Source organism: Ptiloglossa arizonensis, chromosome 10 (assembly GCF_051014685.1).
Source record: "Ptiloglossa arizonensis isolate GNS036 chromosome 10, iyPtiAriz1_principal, whole genome shotgun sequence".
NCBI classification, from domain to species: domain Eukaryota; kingdom Metazoa; phylum Arthropoda; class Insecta; order Hymenoptera; family Colletidae; genus Ptiloglossa; species Ptiloglossa arizonensis.
The window spans coordinates 16265652-16282853 of NC_135057.1; the positions used below are offsets into that span (position 1 = coordinate 16265652).

Below are 17202 nucleotides of genomic sequence, written 5' to 3' on the forward strand. Positions count from 1 at the left end.
AAATTCCGAGTATCGTATCGATCGACCGACTAATCTTTTTAATTGTCCTCTACCGGTGCTTCGCGCGTCGACGATTCCCGAAGCCGGGGGCGAGAGCGCGCGAGAGCGCGGGATCGAACGAGGCGGTCGGTGCTCGTTTCCTCGGGAGAAGATTTCGCGCGGATCTCGGTCCCGAGAAGCGGAGAGGACCGCGTCCCCGGCGAGTCGAGTTTTCCCCGTAAGCGTAACCGGCGTCGCGGGGCGAGGGTACGCGTCGTCGCGCGCACGGTGCGTCGACCGATGGCCGGCCGGTCCCGTTCGCGCAGCGATGGGACCGACTCGACGAACGAGCCTCCGCGATCGAGGAAAGTCGAGAGGGCGTTCGATCGTTGGAGGTACGGTTCCGGTCTCGATCGTAGGGTCGCGACTCGGTCGCGATCGGTCCGCGCGGCGTCCGGTTCCGCTCGGAATCCACGGGCCGATCGACCGCGTTGATGACTTTCCGAATCGTTCCCATCGCTACGGCCACGTCCACCGCGATGAAAGAGAGTAGGGCTTAATCAGTTAGTCGATAGGCAAATTGGCTTAGAGGCAGCGACCGACAGGGTGGTTTACAGAACCAGCAAGCCCTGCCAGTGACCAGTGGCCGAGCGGCGAATCGACCCTTCGCCGATAAGAGCCGCGTCGCGTCGCGTCGCGTCGCGTCCCCGATCCTTCCTGGGGTTTCCTACTCGAATCGCGAATCGCGGGACCTGGAGTAGCTCCTGTGCGCGCGCCGGAACCGACCCGGTCTCGAGGACTCTCCACCGGTGAGAAACCGATGATCGAACGTGGATCGAGGCGCCTCGAACGATCGAGCCAGTTTCATGGATATTCGGGGGACCTCCCGGTGGACGCGGTCCGTGGGTTGACTGTGAGCCGGCTGTGATCGGAGAACGCGCAGCGGTACGCGGAGTGCGCCAGTTGCTCGGAGAGAGAGGATCGGCACGGTAGAATGCGCAGCTGATCGGTGAGTCGAGCCGCGGTGGGAGAGGCGCGGAGCGGCGAGAGTTCGCGCGGGATCCGTTTACCCTCGGTCGCTGACGGGGCTCCTTCGAACCTCTGTTTCAGGTATGACGAGACGCTCTCTGGTGATCCTATGCTGCTACCTGTACACGCTCTTTGACATGGCGGCCCCGCACTTTCCGTGAGTAGGCGAGCTCGTTCGGCGAACCGCGAGGACCGCGACCACCGCGACGACCGCGACCACCGCGACCACCGCGACCACGGAACAGAACGCCCGAGATCGCCCGAGATCGCCCGCGATACTCTCGCGCCTTCTGCCCCGTTCTTCTCCTCTCGCGGGACCCGGACCACCTATCCTCGAGACCGTTTCGAAACCGCGCGCGCGCGCGCGCGATCGCCGGAAGTGAGGGGCCCCCTTGAACCCGAATTTCAAACGCGATCGTTGATCCGAGCGAGAGGAGAACCGAGGAACTCGCGGTGAACTCGTACTCGTTGCGACTACGGCCTAGGTGTGCAACTTGCCCCAGCATCACCCGCTACTCTGTCGAGTTTCAGCGAGGAAATATGCGAACCGGTACTTTCCACGGAGGTCGAAGGCTGGCACATTAAGGTCGATAGCCTATCGTCCAGTACGTTTCGACTTTCGGCGAGAAAACGCGGGTACCGGTTCTTTCCGAAGATCGAAAGGTAACGCACCAAGATGAATCGACGTCGTCGACCGTTCCACGATCCCCCTCGTCTCCCCCCCACCCCCCACCGGTCGAGGAGCCCCCACGCGCGTTAACTCTCCCTCTCCTCGACCGTTTACGTAACCGACCGACTCGCTTCGCGCGCGCGAACCGACCTCTGGAAACCTTCGAGATCTCGAACCGCGAACACCGACCTCGCGATCCTTCCGACTCTTTCACCGACCCTCCCCTCTTCGAAAACGAACGGTCGTCAGCCTCCTCAGGGATTATCGGCTCGGGAGGTCTTCGCGGCGCTTCGAGGCGCCGGGTGTCCCGTTCCCGGTCCGTTCGAGTCCGGCCCGATTCCTCGATCGAGCCGGGAACGGTGTAACCGGTCGCGTCGACCGTATCCGGAGGTCGCGACTCGGCTCATCGAAAGGTCCGCGTGCAAGGAACGCGGCTATCTCGGCCGTACTTAAAGGTGTGCCGAGCACGAAGACCTATTATGGCTTCCGCGATATTGCTGTTTCATCGGAATCGCGGCAATATTTTCGAGTCGCTGTCACCGTTCCTGGACTTCCTCCCCGCGTTCCGAGACGCGCGAACCGTACGATCCCCGCGACCGATTCGCCGAGAGGAACGCGAGAGGAACCAATGGGGGGAGACGAAGCGAGCGAGATCCCTGGCCGAGCGCGTTTCTCGAATCGGAGCGTTCCAACGCCGCGCGAGAAGGTATCGGCTCGCGATTCGCTTCTCCTCGCTTCTGCTTGCTTTCAGGGAGTCGGACCTCGAGGAGTACAGCAGGAAGGAGGTCTCTCTCTCGCTGAAAGACATCCTCCCCTTGAACCCGAAGCAATACGACAAGCACAGAGCGCCAAAGTACTTGGGCCAGCCCACCGTCGTCTACTTCCACGTCACGGTCCTCAGTCTCGACTCCATTAACGAAGAATCGATGGTAATTCACCCTCTCGCCGAACCGCCGCGGATCCTCTCGGCCGTTGAACGGTGATCACCACGATATTCTGCGTTTTCAGACGTACGTCGCGGACATATTTCTCGCGCAGAGCTGGCGGGACTCTAGGCTCCGACTTCCGGAGAACATGTCCGAAGAGTACAGAATATTGGACGTGGACTGGCTGCACAATATCTGGAGGCCCGACTGCTTCTTCAAGAACGCGAAGAAGGTCACCTTTCACGAGATGTCGATACCCAATCATTACCTATGGCTCTACCACGACAAGACTCTGCTCTACATGTCGAAGTAAGCTCGAACGATCGACGAAAGACGCGTTTGCGATAACGATCGATCGGCGTTTACTCTCTTTCAGATTGACTCTCGTCCTCTCCTGCGCGATGAAGTTCGAGTCCTACCCCCACGACACTCAAATCTGTTCGATGATGATCGAAAGCCGTACGTATCGCTCTTCGCCCACCGCGTCCACCTCGAAATACGGCTCGCGGAAACGGACGGAAGTCGTATCGAAATTGGCGCGAAAACTCCGAGCGGAACGAAGGAGCAAAGATCTCTCCCAGCGATCCTTTCCCGCGAAGAGTCCGCTCGATCGATTTTTCCTCGGCAAGTTCTGGCTCCTCGCCGGCTTTCGTCCGATCCGTCGACGAAACTTCGGAGCGAACTATCCCTTTGCTCTCGAGTACCCTGACCGTTGAAAAAGAAAAAAAAAGAAAGAACGTTTCGAAGGGTGAACGCGGGTCGCGCGAAATCGTTTGGTTTTCAGTGTCGCACACGACCCAGGATCTGGTGTTCATCTGGAACACGACGGACCCGCTGGTGGTGAACCCGGAGATCGAGCTGCCGCAGCTCGACATCTCGAACAATTACACGACCGACTGCACGATCGAGTACTCGACGGGGAACTTTACGTGCATACAGATCGTGTTCAATCTGCGCCGGCGGCTCGGCTATCACCTCTTCCACACGTACATACCATCCGCGCTGATCGTGGTCATGTCCTGGATCGCGTTCTGGATCAAACCCGAGGCGATCCCGGCTCGGGTCACCCTGGGAGTGACGTCGCTGCTGACCCTCGGTAAGGTGTTTGCGCTCCGCAAAGGTTTATTCGTCACGACCGGGGCTGGGAGGGTGAGACCACGAGTTTCGAAACGCGGCGTCGCGAGGGAGAGATCGTCGATTCTTCGGGCGGTAACGAGGCGTCGGAGATTCGACGAGAAAGTTTCGCTAAGCGTTCGAATCGGAAGGGGAGACGTTTTAGCTCGGCGGAATCTCGGAGAATCGTAACGGAACGCGCGACGAGTAATTCGGCTCGACGACGATGCGACGCAAAGCGGAGCGGAGGTCCGGTGAACCTTGCGACGACGATTCGACCGCGAAACTTTGCGTCGAACCTCTGACCGGGAAACATTTTCCGTTTGCTCGCAGCGACACAGAACACGCAGTCCCAGCAATCCCTGCCGCCGGTCTCCTACGTGAAGGCCATCGACGTGTGGATGTCCTCCTGCAGCGTGTTCGTCTTCCTCTCGCTGATGGAGTTCGCGGTGGTGAACAACTACATGGGACCCGTGGCCACCAAGGCCATGAAGGGCTACTCGGACGAGGATCTCCGGGAGGCCATCGACGAGTTCAAAGTAGGAATCGCGGAGGACTCGAAAACAGGGAAAATTCAAAGTTTCTTCTCTCCTTGCGGACGGAAATGACGGAGAACGGAGCTTTTCCTCGTTCTCTGGTCGATCGGGAAAGTATCGCGCGGAAATTCGACGATAGTTGCGCGAGCGAACGAGTACGCGGTGAAAAATCCAGCGACACCCGGTACGCGCGAAACTACGACGACACCTGACACACTTGCCACTCGCCGACTTTACCACCTCGAGAGCGCGAGAACCGCAATTAACCGCGCGAAACGGACTCTCGCGATTTCGTCAGCCGCGAAGACTTCGAGCGTCGAGCGCCGAACGACTCTCGCGATGCTCGAGAACGCGCGATACCGAGGAGGTCGTCGAGCGCGGAGATTTAGACGATCGTTCGGTATTTAAAAATAACGGACGAGTGTTTAGTCTCGGATGGAACGAACGAAAGACGAACGATCGCGGGAGAACCGTTCGACCGTTCGACCGGGCGAGCTCGAGGAAACTCGATTTTCGCTTATCGTTTCCCCGGTGTTCTCCGAACTTTGCACCGATCGCGTACTATTATTATCGCGGGAGGACCTTAGACGCGAAATCGTCGGGACTTTGAACCGCGTCTAGCGGAGAACCGTGATTCTCGTTGCCGCGCCGTGGCGAATAATTTCCCAAAGGTGGTACGCGAGACGCGTCGGGGCCTAATTAACGAACTCGAAACGCCGCGCGTTCGCCTTTGAATTCCTCGCGTTCTCGCGTACGCGGCGCTGGGAGAAACGGGGACGACGACGCGCGCAAACCCTCATCGCCGTATCGCACCTTTTCCCCTTTCGGAGGGAACATCGATCGTTCGAAGATTGCGCAAAGACGCTCGAGGAACCGGTCGGTGATATCGACTTCGCGCGTTTCGATCGCGGGCCCGGATATCGATTCGAGTTCGAGGCGCGCTCGAGGTGTTTCTACGCGGGCTGGACGGTAATCTTTGGTTTATTTGTTCGCTAAAGGCTCCCTGCGTCGTTCGGTTCTCTTTCGTCGAGAGGAGAAACACCCGTCCCTTTCGCGCGCAATAGGGCGACCAACGTTGCGCGAACGGAGCTCTCTCCCGTACACGAGTTCTCCAAAAATTTCCTCGTTCCCTTCGACGAGAGAACGAAACCGCGCCCTTCCGTTTCCGAGAAGTCTTCTTTCTTCCGTCGAACGATCCGAAGGAAAAAAGAAAGCGGACGAACGTTGACTCGCGCGTAAAATCGCCCTCGTAATCGATCGATCGATTGAATCGCAATTTGTTCGACAGACGCCGATGAGGAACGATTCCGGGAGGAGCAGAAGTCCCGTCAGGCCCCTGACCGTGCAATACGACACCTGCTGTCAGGGCCGGGCGACCGCGATCTACATCGACAAGCTCTCGAGATTCTTCTTTCCGTTCTCCTTTCTCATCCTGAACGTCGTCTACTGGAGCACCTTTCTGTAGCCGGGCAGCTCCCCGAGGAGGAGACGATCGACGGGCTAACCAAGAACCGCGAAACCGTCGACGGCTTTCGAGCGAAGGCGTTCCGTTTCGTCGATCGGCGATCTCCCGAGAATCGAGGATCGGTTGCCCACCGAGAACCACCGAGGGAAGATCCCACCGATCCGATCCGATCCGATTCTCGAAGCCGAGAGAACGAGAGAACGAGAGAACGAGAAACGAGACGGTCGACGAACGAACGAACCGACCGGACGATGATTCTTCCGCTCGAGAGAAAGTCCGCTGAGAGAATTTTCCGTGCCTTTTACGGAGAGACTGTACGCGCGTACGCATACACACAGACACACACGTGTACACACGGACACGCGCAATCCCGTCGGGGACGATCGATTTACGATTAAGCGCTCTAGCAATTAAGTCGCGTAAAGTGTTCCTCGAAAATGCGTAAACCGATCGATCGATCGATCGAACGTACTCACCCGTTCGCTCGATCCAGGTGCGATCCAGGGAACCTAGATCGATCCGAGACTCGTCTCGAGGTAAGAAAACAAAGGAAACAAGAAATCCTCGTCCGACCCGTTTTACTTTAGGCGTACTCCTTCCGGTTACTCGCTGCAATCTCCTCCAGTTTTGCTACGATAGATAAACTCGATATTTTTAACGAGACGTCGACGCGTTCGGCCCCGCTCCGCTTCGAGAACGAACCCTCTCTCGTCGGCGTGGTCGACGTCGTCGTCCTCGAGAGGACGGTGATCCGCGTCCGTCCGAGACTCTCGAAAACGAATCTCGAAGACGCGCGCGATCCGCTCGACCATCGAACCGTAATCCCGTCGATCGACGCGGACCGTGTCGGTTCTTGCGAGGATCGCGAGCGAAGAGCAACGGGGCTGAGCGCGCGAACGTCGGTCGCAGTTGATTCGTTGTGCGAGATCGCAGACTTTAGGGTGAAATAAACAGAACGTTAACACTTTCATGCGTCCTCGAACGTCGACATTTTTCCCTCCGTTCTACGAGAGAACTGTACGGAGAGTGGAGTTGCTTGGACGGAAGATGGCGGGGACGGTGAAAAAAATACGACAGGCTTTGCGAAGGTAGTCCGTTTATTCGTCGAAACTTGGAAAGGCGCGATCGTTCGAGTTCCCAAACTCCTCCACGGATCCTTCTTCTCGTCCTCCGCTCCTCTCCGTGGCTGGATCGACCAGGGTCGCGGAGATCTCCCAGTGTCGACGAGCTCCGTACTCTTGGACGAACCTTTACTTACCGTTTTTTGAACGACGCGACGACTCGAGCGCGAATTTGGAATCGCGTGGGCCTCGAAGGTTCCCACCGAGGCTCGATTTACCGAGCGGAAGGCGCCCAGAGTTCACGAAATCGAGAAACCGACTGGACGAAGATCATCGATCAACGAGTTCGATCGAACGAAGAAATTTCAAGTACGCGCGTCCCACGATTCAAGACCAAAGAATTCTCGTTCCCTTTGAATCGTAATTGAATCGACGCCCGAGGCGACGTAATTGCGACGCGGCCGAATAGGTGTCTCTGTTTCTGCTTTCGCGGTTCCCGACGCCATTGGCTTTTCGACGATCCCGCGAAACGGTCCTGATAGCTTCGTAACGTGCTATTTTCGCGGTACGTTTGCCAGATCCACGATTCGGGACATGTTTTACCGGTCGAGGGCCAAAGCGGGGAGCAAACGAGAGGAAGCGACACCGCGAAACAAACGTTCCCTTCTTGTTTTACCTCTCGGGCAATTTCTATCGCGAATCTCCGATAATCGTTCCGTATCGAGTCTCTCTCCCCCGTGATCGTTTGAATCGTCCTCGGGCGGCAGGCGCGTTTCTCTCCTCGGGCGATTCGGAGCCGGAGCTTTCGAGAACCGATCTTGCCAGCGTCGGTCTCCGTTTCCCTGGTTCGCGGTGTCTCTGCTAACCCGTTCGAGCGACCGAGCTCTCGTTCGTAGGGAGAAGAGAAAGAGAAACGGAGGGGAGGGGTAGGAGCGACGGGACGCTGAAACAGCGACACAATACCGGGGGAGAGAGAGAGAACTCGCGAGCACGCGCGTACGTGTGTACAAACACGCTTGTCCAAGTGGGTGGCGAGAGTTTTTAATCATGGCATTTTATCCCGAGAGAGTCTTTGTGCCCGCGATGAAGATACTTTCGTCCGTTTCACCCGCCGAAACTCCCCCTCTCGGAGCTATTTCTTTTTTTTTTTTCTCTCTCTGTTTACGCGAGCGGGGCTTTCAGCCGCCCCTTTGTGCGCTCCGACGCGTTTCGACGATTTAACCCTCCGTCCCGGCTTCACCCCTTAATCCCTTTTCCGGTGGTACGTCTCCGACGGCGCGCTGGAAATTACGTCTCTTTGTCGATTCGCGCGCGATGTTTGTTTCCGTTTTGTTCGCGGCGTTCGCGCGACCTCCCCTCCGAGGACGTCGCCCGAGAGGTCCGTCGTTCTCGTTCGTTCCGGTTTCCACCGGCCGGGGAAAACGCGGATGGCGGATGGAAAATCGCCAACGCGATCGATCGCGGTTCGGGCCGGATCGAGGCGAGTCGCGGCGACCCTCGAACGAGATCCCTTCATTTGCGTAATTAACTATCGACTTTCCGTCGGCAATCTTGTTAACGAGAAGCCCGTCGTTACGTTAATGGATTCCGGCGAGTCGAAGCGGACACACTGCCAGAGACAGCGAAATAATTATTCCGTTTCCGGTTCGCCGGTGGTTCGGTGCTCGCTGCCGAAAACCAACCCCGACGGAAATCGACCAAAGTCGCGTCGAACTCGATCGCGTCGAGCTCGATCCACGTTCGTCCGCGAAGCGGTTTCGGCAACCGCGAATAGACCGTTCTTGGTTAACGAAAATCGTACGTCGGGCGAGAACCGACTAACCCAGTTCGACGCGGTAACCCAGTTTCGGGGTTCGCGACGCGATCGCGAGCCGGGGACGGTCGGACGAAATTGGCACGGGGTGGCGTCTTCCTCGCGAACCACCATCGCGGAACGTTCGATCCAGCTCCCTCCGGTCGAAGAGCATCGGGACGAGCGTCTTTCCATCGGTGTCCTCGACCGCCGCTTCCGAAAATAAAACGACCTCCGTCGCGGTGACGATCGACCGGTGACCACCGTCCGTAAATTCCATCGGGGAACGACGTTCGCGCCCCCGAGGAGGGCGCAAACACCATGGCGTTTCGTTTAAGCCTTCGCGACCCCTCACGGGTCCGCGTTCTCTTTTCGCGCGAAGAATTCGTCGAGCGTTTCCTCGGCGAAGTGATCGTCGGAGGGTGAAACGTCCAATGATCCACGGTCTCGGAAAACTCGATGGTCGAAGCGGGATTTCGAACGCAATCGCGACGCGGGCGTTCCTTCGATCGTAAATGAGCGACAATACGGGAGCTTCTTAAATACGAATTATAATTTATTTTTCACTGTTGAGTAAGGCGTGGAAGCTACCGAAGACGGACAACACCTTTTTTTTTTTTTCTTTTTTTTGGCTAAAACGTCTTCACCCCGTTCCTAGTTACATCTATCGGGTGTACTCGTTACAACGTGCCGGCGCTTGACCGCTGTCGGTGTCGATAAACCATCTTTCCATCTACCTTTCTCCATCGTCCGAATCGTAATCGTTTCGTTTCTATTCCATTTCTTTTTTTTTTCTTTTCTTTCGTAGTTGGACTAAAAATATCGTTATTGCCAAATGGTCGATACACAACGCGTACCACCGAGCCTCTGACCGGAGAGACAATTGTCGTCGACGTCCGCTTACAGATCTAGAGACGTTTGCGCGTCGGAAACTAGACTAGAAGTTGGCGCGGTGGGGACGACGGAGAACTCGTCCCGTCTTCTTTCGAGCGTTGTTCGACTGTTGCACGGGACCGTGGAACGAACCGCACCCTCGCACCCCGTTCGAACGCCCCGATCGTTCCTTTCCCTCGCGAGGAGGAGGGAAACCTTCCTCTCTTTTAGCAGTGGTTCGAAACGGAGCGGACGGTGTCTCCTGTCGCGGATCGAATTAAGAAAATATACGAACAACGAGGGAGGAATTCTCGAAGGGCTCGAGCTCCTTGTCTCGCCGGACGTTTCGCTCCGATCGACGGATCCCGGCACTCGCCGATCGCTTCTTCGTTCGACGACACGTGCTACGAGCGTACGTTACCGTGCGTTGCGTACATAATTCTCTAATTACGAGCGGAAAGAGGGGGAGTCCCAAAACTCGCCTCGAGAAACCCGTACCGCGTTCCGCTCGGTGGAAGAAAATTCATTTCGAATCCAAAAGTCTCGTCGAGCGGAGCGACCGACGTTTTGGGACTCCCGCGCGTCTCTCTCTTCCGGCTACAAAACCGTGAATCGCAATTACGACCGAGCGCGACAAGAACGTTCGACGATCCTGCTGCGCTCGCGGGTCCTGTGGACGGTGTCCTGGTTACAAAAGGATCGCTTTCCTTTCGCGGATGGAAGAACGACCGGCGAAGGAAGGGAATTTCGGACGTAAGGACGTAGGGACGTAGGGAGATGGGAAGGGAGTCGGAGGTGGACGACGAGGCTGACACGCTTTTGATCGGCGAAGCAGAGCGGAGACGAAGGACTCGAATCGAACGGGCGAATGCGGCCTTTTCCGGTTCGACGAGTTCGTTCTTCTTCTTTTCGCGAAACTATCGGCTAAACGGTGGGACCGCTCTCGCGATAATGCAATTTTACGAACGAATACGGTTTCCTCGTCGCGCCTCGATTCCGATTCGTTTCTTCGAACTCGCGGTGTTCTTTCAAGCCGACGTATCCGGAACGACGAAACGAACAACCCTCGTAGCCGCTCGTCTACTTTTACGCGCTGGCGCGGATATCGAGGAGATCGAACTTACGACTCGAAGCCGATAATTACCGATACCCGTTGGAGGGACGCGCGCGCACCGATTTTTAACGAAACTCCGTTTCGATCGAGTTGCGATAACGTTGCGCCGATCGAAAGCGTACCTCGACGAGGGGAAGGATCGCGGGAGAGTCCTTCCTGCGTCGTGACTCGAAAGCGACGAAAGAAAACGAACAAACGTCGCCCCTGCTCGCGTTTCGCCTTAACCCGTTGCTAAAGTTATTACGCCTCGCTTCGGAAAAATTGGCAGTACGGTAGTGAATTGAAAGACTCGTTATCGTGTTCTTTGCTTTCCTCGGTCGCGCGATCTCGATCGTCCCCGCGATCCGGTCCCGTCTCGCTCGCGACCTTTTCCGCACCGAGAAAACACTTGGGCGCCTTTTCGTATCTTTTTTTTCTCTTCTCTTTTTTTCTCTTTTTTTCTTCTTCTTCTTCCCCCCTCTCTAGCACCGGAGAGGCTTCGTCGTTTCTTTTTTCCACTCGAAAACGGGCGAAGGGTGTCAAGCAGTTTTTCTCTCGGTGCATCTATTCTGCACACGTGCGGGCTCCATCGCGAGACTCGTTTCGCCCCGTTCCCTGTTCACCGTCCCTTGAAAATTGCTTGCTTAGCAGTCGCTCGAGACCGATCGACCGGATTTCCGGCATCGGGCGGAGGTAGCCGAGAAATCGAGATCGCGCGAACGAACGAAACTCGATTCGGGCTCGAACATCGAACACGCTCGCGTGAACGTCGCGAAAAGTTGGAGGCTGAAAAACCGGAAATGGTTCGCGTACGTCCTCCCGGTGAATCCGCGCGACGTCGCGTCGCATACCGGAAGCAAAGGTGTGCGACTACTCGCCAAGAACCAGAGACTAATTTAGCGTCGGTGACTAGACCTCGAAGTTACTCGCGCGCGCTGCTCGCGCATTTCCTATCGCGTTTATTCACTTGGCTCGCGACTCTCGGTAATTTACGCGTACGGCGACTACACGATGGCGTCCAAGCTTAACCCGACGGTCGATCGTCCTTTTGTCTCGATCGACGATACGCGAACGCAACTTCCGGGTTAAACTCGAACGATCGTTCGATTTTCTCGGCTGGCCGTTTGCGCGACTACATCTGGTCGCTTCTTATCCGTTCTTAACGCGCGATCTCGCGATACAACTGCAGCTCCTTGGACGACAAAGGACCCGACGCATTCTTCTCGATTATCTCTACGATCGTATAATATAATAATCTGTTTTTTTTTTTTTTCTTTATTCACTTATATTCGAATTTACGTCTTTTTTCTCTCGCCGCGGAGACACCGAGCCGCGTCTCCGAACGAACGACTTTCGTCTTTCGATTCTCGGCGCAGCGATCTTCCGGCGATGAGAACTTTTTTTTTTTCTCCGCAGCATCGATCCCTCGACGTCTTCCGCTTCCCGAGACTCCCGAAAGTGAGAGAGAGAGAGAGAGAGAGTGAGAGAGAGATAGATAGAGAGAGAGAAAGAGAGAACGCGCGGCTCGGTGGCTCCGAGACATCGGTCTCCCACGCACTCAGGCACGCATTCTAGTTTGAAAGTTGATTTAGAATTTATTTTATTGCGCGACGCGAGGGTGCTGCAAGTGTGTATGCGTGTGTTTCGTGACGCGTACGTGTGTCCCTCTCCCGTGTCTCTTCCTGTACTTACTCACGTTCTCGAGTGTTTGTCTGCGTTCGTGTGCGTGTACGTGTACGTTTACCTGTATAATATATCTGTATCTTTATGTATAATATATTTCATTTTTCTTTTATTTGCAATTATAATATAATATATCCTCTCTCTGTTTTATTCTTTTTTTCATTTTTCTTTTGTTCGTCTTCGCTCGTTCGGATCGATTACAATTAATTACAAAGTTAATTACAGACAACACGAGGCTCCCCGATACCGGCTTCACGATTATTTACAGCGGGTGAACCGAAACACCGATTCTTCGTAGCTTCCCGTCGCTCGAGACGGACTTCGTTCGAAATTTGAAAACCGTTTCACACCTCGAGGCGAGCGCGGGTCGATTGTGGATCCATCGATCCTCCCCCGAAAGTTTCGCGTTGTTCCGGTATTTTGCGTCTTTCGATCGAGCGATCGAAGTATTCTCGCAACGGAAAAACTGACGCGAAAAACGACGACGAGCAACGATCGACGAAAATAAAAAATACCAAGCGCGAACGAAGAATCGAAGAATCGAACGAACGAAGGGTCGCGAATTGAACGATTCCTGGTTGCTACGCGTATCGCGTATCGCGTATCGCGTATCGCGTATCTGTAAAATTAAAAAAAGGTGTGTCGACGAAAAGTCGGAACCCTGCTAGTTGAAAAGATGGGCAAACTCGGTCGATAAAGGTGCTCCGTACGCGCATCCATCGTCTCGTCCCGAGTATGTACATTGTACTCGTTCGGACGTCCCCGAACGCGGATCGGCAACGGGTTCTCGCTCGATCGTGGTTTTCCCTTTCCCCGGATCCCTCGCGATACGCGTTCGATGTATCCTCGTCCGCGACGAACGAATGAAAACTGAACAAGGACGAAGAGCAACGATCAACGATCGACCCGCCGATTCCAATCGGCGCGCGAAGGTGGGATCGATAAGTTTACCACCTGGATGAACAAAAATGAAAGAAAACAGGACGCTCCTGACGGAGCTCTGAAAGAACGAGGGCATCATCTTAGTTTATTTTTGAGTACCGAGGTACCTGGGTCCCTACCCGACGCTTCGTCGACGCGCGGAACGTCGTATCGATCTCTCGCGAGCGCTTACGCCTCGAACGATCGATTCCGCGTGGATAGAAGTTTGCGTTTCGTCGCTACTCCCCTTTCGGTCTCGCGCTCGTGAAACGCCTGCGACTTCCTTCCCTCTTTGTACAGTTCCCTCTCGTCGAACCTTGCCACCATCTTCTCCTCCCCTGTGCTTAAAATTATCGTTGGCGCTCGATCGAGAGATCTTCTCGCAGAGTCCATGCGCCGCGAACGCTCGTCGAGGATCGATTCTCTTACAGTTACCGGGGACGATCGCTCGTCCAAAGGATCGATAGGACCGTAGCCGCGAGACGTCTCGTTCTCGTCGTTTCCTCGCGACCGAGGTGATCCTGGTTGCGCATCGAGTCTCGCCGATCGAGGAGGTAAAGGCATCGATCGGGAACAAGGAAAAAGAATAAAGATGATCGATCGAGGGTTCCTCGCGACTACGGTCGCTGTCTCGCGCGAACGAACGCCGCGATTTACGGGCATCCGGTGCAGCCGTCCCGCGACGATCGATTCTCGTTCGTCGCGTCCTCCTCGTGCGGGAAGAAAGAAGGGACTGCCGCGGCTCGAGGCGGTAGCGAAATTCGTCGATCCTCGTTTTCGCGAGAGTAACGCGCGAGGTGCGCGACGCAGCGATCCGGAGTCTCCTCTGGCCTCTTCTCCTGGCCGTGTTCCGTTCACGGTGCGGCTTCCGTCCTCCTCGAGGACGCGGTGGATCCTCGATTCTCGAACCGTTCCCCGAGTTGGTGAATGGCTACTCGGCGACTCCGGCGGCTCCGGCGGTATCCTCTCGCGGTCGTCACCGTCGACGCGCGTTCGTCGCTTCCCCTTTTCTTCGCTGAAATTAAAAGCGGCCTGGTGTACTGGCTTTGCCCGCGCGAATCGCATTCGAAAATCACCCTCTGCCCGCTCGACGGTCGAGATCCCCGAGCAGATCGCCGATTTCCCGATCGCGCGCTCCAGCTTCGAAGTTTCGAACCTCTCGTCGACGTTTCGCGGGTTCCGGATCCGTTCGCTCGTTCATCCTCGTAACGAGAAACAACCACGAGGATAAAATAGGGAACAGCTCGGGGCTCGCGTAGAATCGAATCCTTGGAGGGAAAAATTCCTCGCCGCGGAGCGCGTCGAGTTTAAATCGCGTCGAGATTGCCTTTAAAGGTCGTGGCGCGTGAAATCGCGTTTTCGAAACGCGTCAAAGCGCGAAATCGACCGACTGCTTTAGAGAGACCCGTTTCTTAGGAAAGTTTCCATTTCTTCGAAATTGAAACGCGATCGCGATGTCTACGTTGGTCGCGTTGTTCGAGCATCCGTACAACTGCACGACTTACTCGCGGCTGAAAATACCTCGCAAATTCGCAACGTTCCCTTTCGACGTTTACCTAGACGGATGCGGTCCGCGAGGCTGCTTCCGCCGAGAGGAGATCGACGAGCCGCGCAATAATCGCGAGAGGATCGAGGCGCTCCGAAGGGAGGGAATTTTCGGTAGCTGGTTCGATCCGGAGCTCGTTGCTCGCCACGTTTCGGGAAACCGGACAAGTTACCACCTTCTCCTTCGGAAGTCGGTCACGGACTGGAAGAAAGAGCCGATCGTTGGCCGAAGAGCTGCCCCGACGAAACCGAGCGCCACGACGCGGCTCGGAGAGCTCGAAAAGAGCCTTTCGGGAAAGAAAAGACGGCCATCGAAATAACACACTCGACCGGCAGCCAGTGCCTCTCGCGTCGCGATTATCGGCGATCTCGGCCACTCCGGCCGAGCCGACTTTGGTAGCTGTCGGGTCTCGCGAAACCCAACCGAAAGAAAAACTTTTATTGCCGAAGAAATTCGAGCGGGACGAAAAATCGCGAAACGACCGGGAAAAAAAAAAGCAGGAACGTATTCGCGGAGGAGAGCAAACGCGTTGAGAAATCTTCCGGTCGGGGCAGAGTCAACGTTCGGCTAGCTGTTTCGATCCCCGGATAAACGTGGTCAGGGTTTCGTCGAGGAAACGGTCTAGCCGCTTCGAAAGCAGCTTTGCGGCGTTTCTCGAGCACCGGTTCGCCCGACAAGCCTGCGTCGATGTCGACCGAGTACTGGTCCGGCGCGTACCTGTGCTCGATCGAGCAGCCTTTCGTCCTCGATTCGAACGACGATCGACTTCCGTTTCCCCGAAGATACGCCCTGGTGTTTTACCGACAGGTTCGGCGATCGCTCGTTCGGAGTCTCGAGTATCGTGTTTCCTGTTTCGTGGGCCCCGAGGGTTCGCGAGGAACGCAAGAGCGGAACGATCGCTCGTCGTCGCGATAAAAACAAACCCCGATGATACGTCTCGGTGGAGGAACGGTAAGCTCTCTCGGCCGAGGCGGAACGGTAGCTCTTCGGCGAGAACGATAAAGCTTGATCAACGTCAACGACGGAGGACTTTGGCGTGGATTTAAGAGGGCAACGCCTCGCTAAATCGTGACTGCGGACGCGGAACTAAGCCCGACAGCGTACGGCCGGATCTCGCGCGGCGCCGGCTCGAACGCGAAATCGATTTCGAAGACCGAGCGTGCTCGGATCTTGCCCGAGTCAGTCATCGATCCTCGCCGTACCCGTCTTAACGGAGAGGGGAATGGAGCGTTCGCGTCTAAGTATAGACGACCAAAGAAATATAGCGAGGTACTCGAGGCGCTAACCGAACCGCAGCACGGACCGCTCCGAGAGAACAATTTCTAAACGTTTGTCGCGGACCTTTCGAAAATACGTCCACCGGTGGTATTTCCTTCTTCGAAATTAGTTGCTTTCGATCGATCGCGATCCGCGGATAACCGTGGCTCTGAACGATGGGAATGGCGGGCGACGCGAACCGACGGAAGCAGCCTTGCTCCGGGATTTCGTTCTTCTCGCTTTTACCGAGCGAAACGAGGAAATTACAATGCCCGAATTCGCGCGAGTTCTAAGCAGGAAGACGTAAAGAGAGGCTCGGGGTAAAGCGGTCGGAAGATATCCGGGAACCATTGGACCGCTTCCGGCTCGGCCAGGAGAACCGTTTACATCGGGGCGATAAAAGATCGTGAATGCAGGCTCACCGTTCTTCCGGCCGGGCGGCCATTGTTCTTTCGTCTTTCATCGAGTAGAAGAGGAGGACGGTGGTCGGTTTGTCGGAGGTGATTTTTTTGTTCGTGATAGCGGATACGGTGATCGCGATCGGTCTCGGTGATCGACTCAAGCGGTCTCCGATACCGGTAGCGGTGGCTGTCCACCGGAAGTAGTCATTGCAGCCGCGGTGTTGGCGGTGGTGGTGGTGGTTGGGACCGGAAGTGGCTGTAGGGCCTGCATATCACAGGTGTGGGAACCGCGCTTCTTTAGGTCCTGGAACAATTCGCATTTCGGAAATGTTTCAATTTAGACTCTCGGTTCATCGTTTCGTTTCGTTGCTCTCTCTCTCTCTCTTTCTCTCTCTCTCTCTCTCTCTCTCTCTTGCTCCGGAGTCTCTCTCTCTCGTTCGCTCGCTCTCGTGTACGTTCACTCGGTCTCTACTCGGCTCTCATTCTCTCCCCGACTTTCATCCGTTCGCTTTCATCCACTCGCTCCTTCTCTCCGTTTCTACGTCTCTAGAACGACTATCGAAACTAAATCGCAAGTCGCGTTACGCTACGCTCCGCGCCACCTCACTCCCCCCCGTCTCCTCGTTTCGCTCTCCCTCTCGTGTATCTCTCTCTTTCCCTCGTTTCTTATCATTCGTTGTTGGCTCCCTCTTTCCGGTTGTGTCGCGTTCGCGCGTTTCCCTCGAGCTCCTCGAGCGCGCGAATTCGAAAGATCCCTTCTCCGTTTCCCGCAACGAGAATGAAAAATCGCGACGATTCCGGAGCCACGTTCGCCGCTCGTCGGATGAAATGAAATGAAATGCCGCGCGGAGTCGATC

General features: G+C 56.0%; 3 protein-coding genes across 8 annotated transcripts in view; 1 reads left to right on the forward strand and 2 right to left on the reverse strand.

The window, feature by feature from the left end:
- The first annotated feature begins 694 nt into the window (after window positions 1–694).
- Window positions 695–5865, forward strand: Hiscl1 (Histamine-gated chloride channel subunit 1). Of its 2 annotated transcripts, XM_076322341.1 has the most exons (9): window positions 695–988; window positions 1090–1165; window positions 1540–1671; window positions 2430–2607; window positions 2687–2913; window positions 2981–3063; window positions 3389–3700; window positions 4051–4256; window positions 5542–5865. In XM_076322341.1, the coding sequence occupies exons 2-9, from the start codon at window positions 1092–1094 to the stop codon at window positions 5716–5718; spliced, it is 1389 nt and encodes a 462-aa protein (XP_076178456.1). In that variant the 5' UTR covers window positions 695–988; window positions 1090–1091; the 3' UTR covers window positions 5719–5865. The 2 variants fall into 2 exon arrangements, with proteins under 2 accessions (XP_076178456.1, XP_076178455.1); XM_076322340.1 differs by lacking the exon at window positions 1540–1671.
- Window positions 5866–10858: 4993 nt separating this feature from the next.
- On the reverse strand, window positions 10859–16507 carry LOC143152339 (uncharacterized). The gene is made up of 2 exons (XM_076322342.1): window positions 16367–16507; window positions 10859–14156 (listed from the first exon to the last, which is right to left on the reverse strand). Exons 1-2 carry the CDS (start codon window positions 16405–16407, stop codon window positions 13331–13333), a joined length of 867 nt encoding a protein of 288 aa, XP_076178457.1. The 5' UTR covers window positions 16408–16507; the 3' UTR covers window positions 10859–13330.
- Window positions 16503–17202, reverse strand: part of Shal (potassium voltage-gated channel protein Shal) — an 81490-nt gene continuing 80790 nt past the window's right edge. For 4 of the 5 annotated variants that reach the window (XM_076322333.1, XM_076322332.1, XM_076322339.1 and 1 more), the window contains one exon: window positions 16503–16649. In XM_076322333.1, coding sequence (XP_076178448.1) covers window positions 16503–16649 — 147 coding nt within the window. The remainder of the gene's footprint in view (window positions 16650–17202) is intronic. The other variant, XM_076322337.1, reaches the window with a different exon arrangement.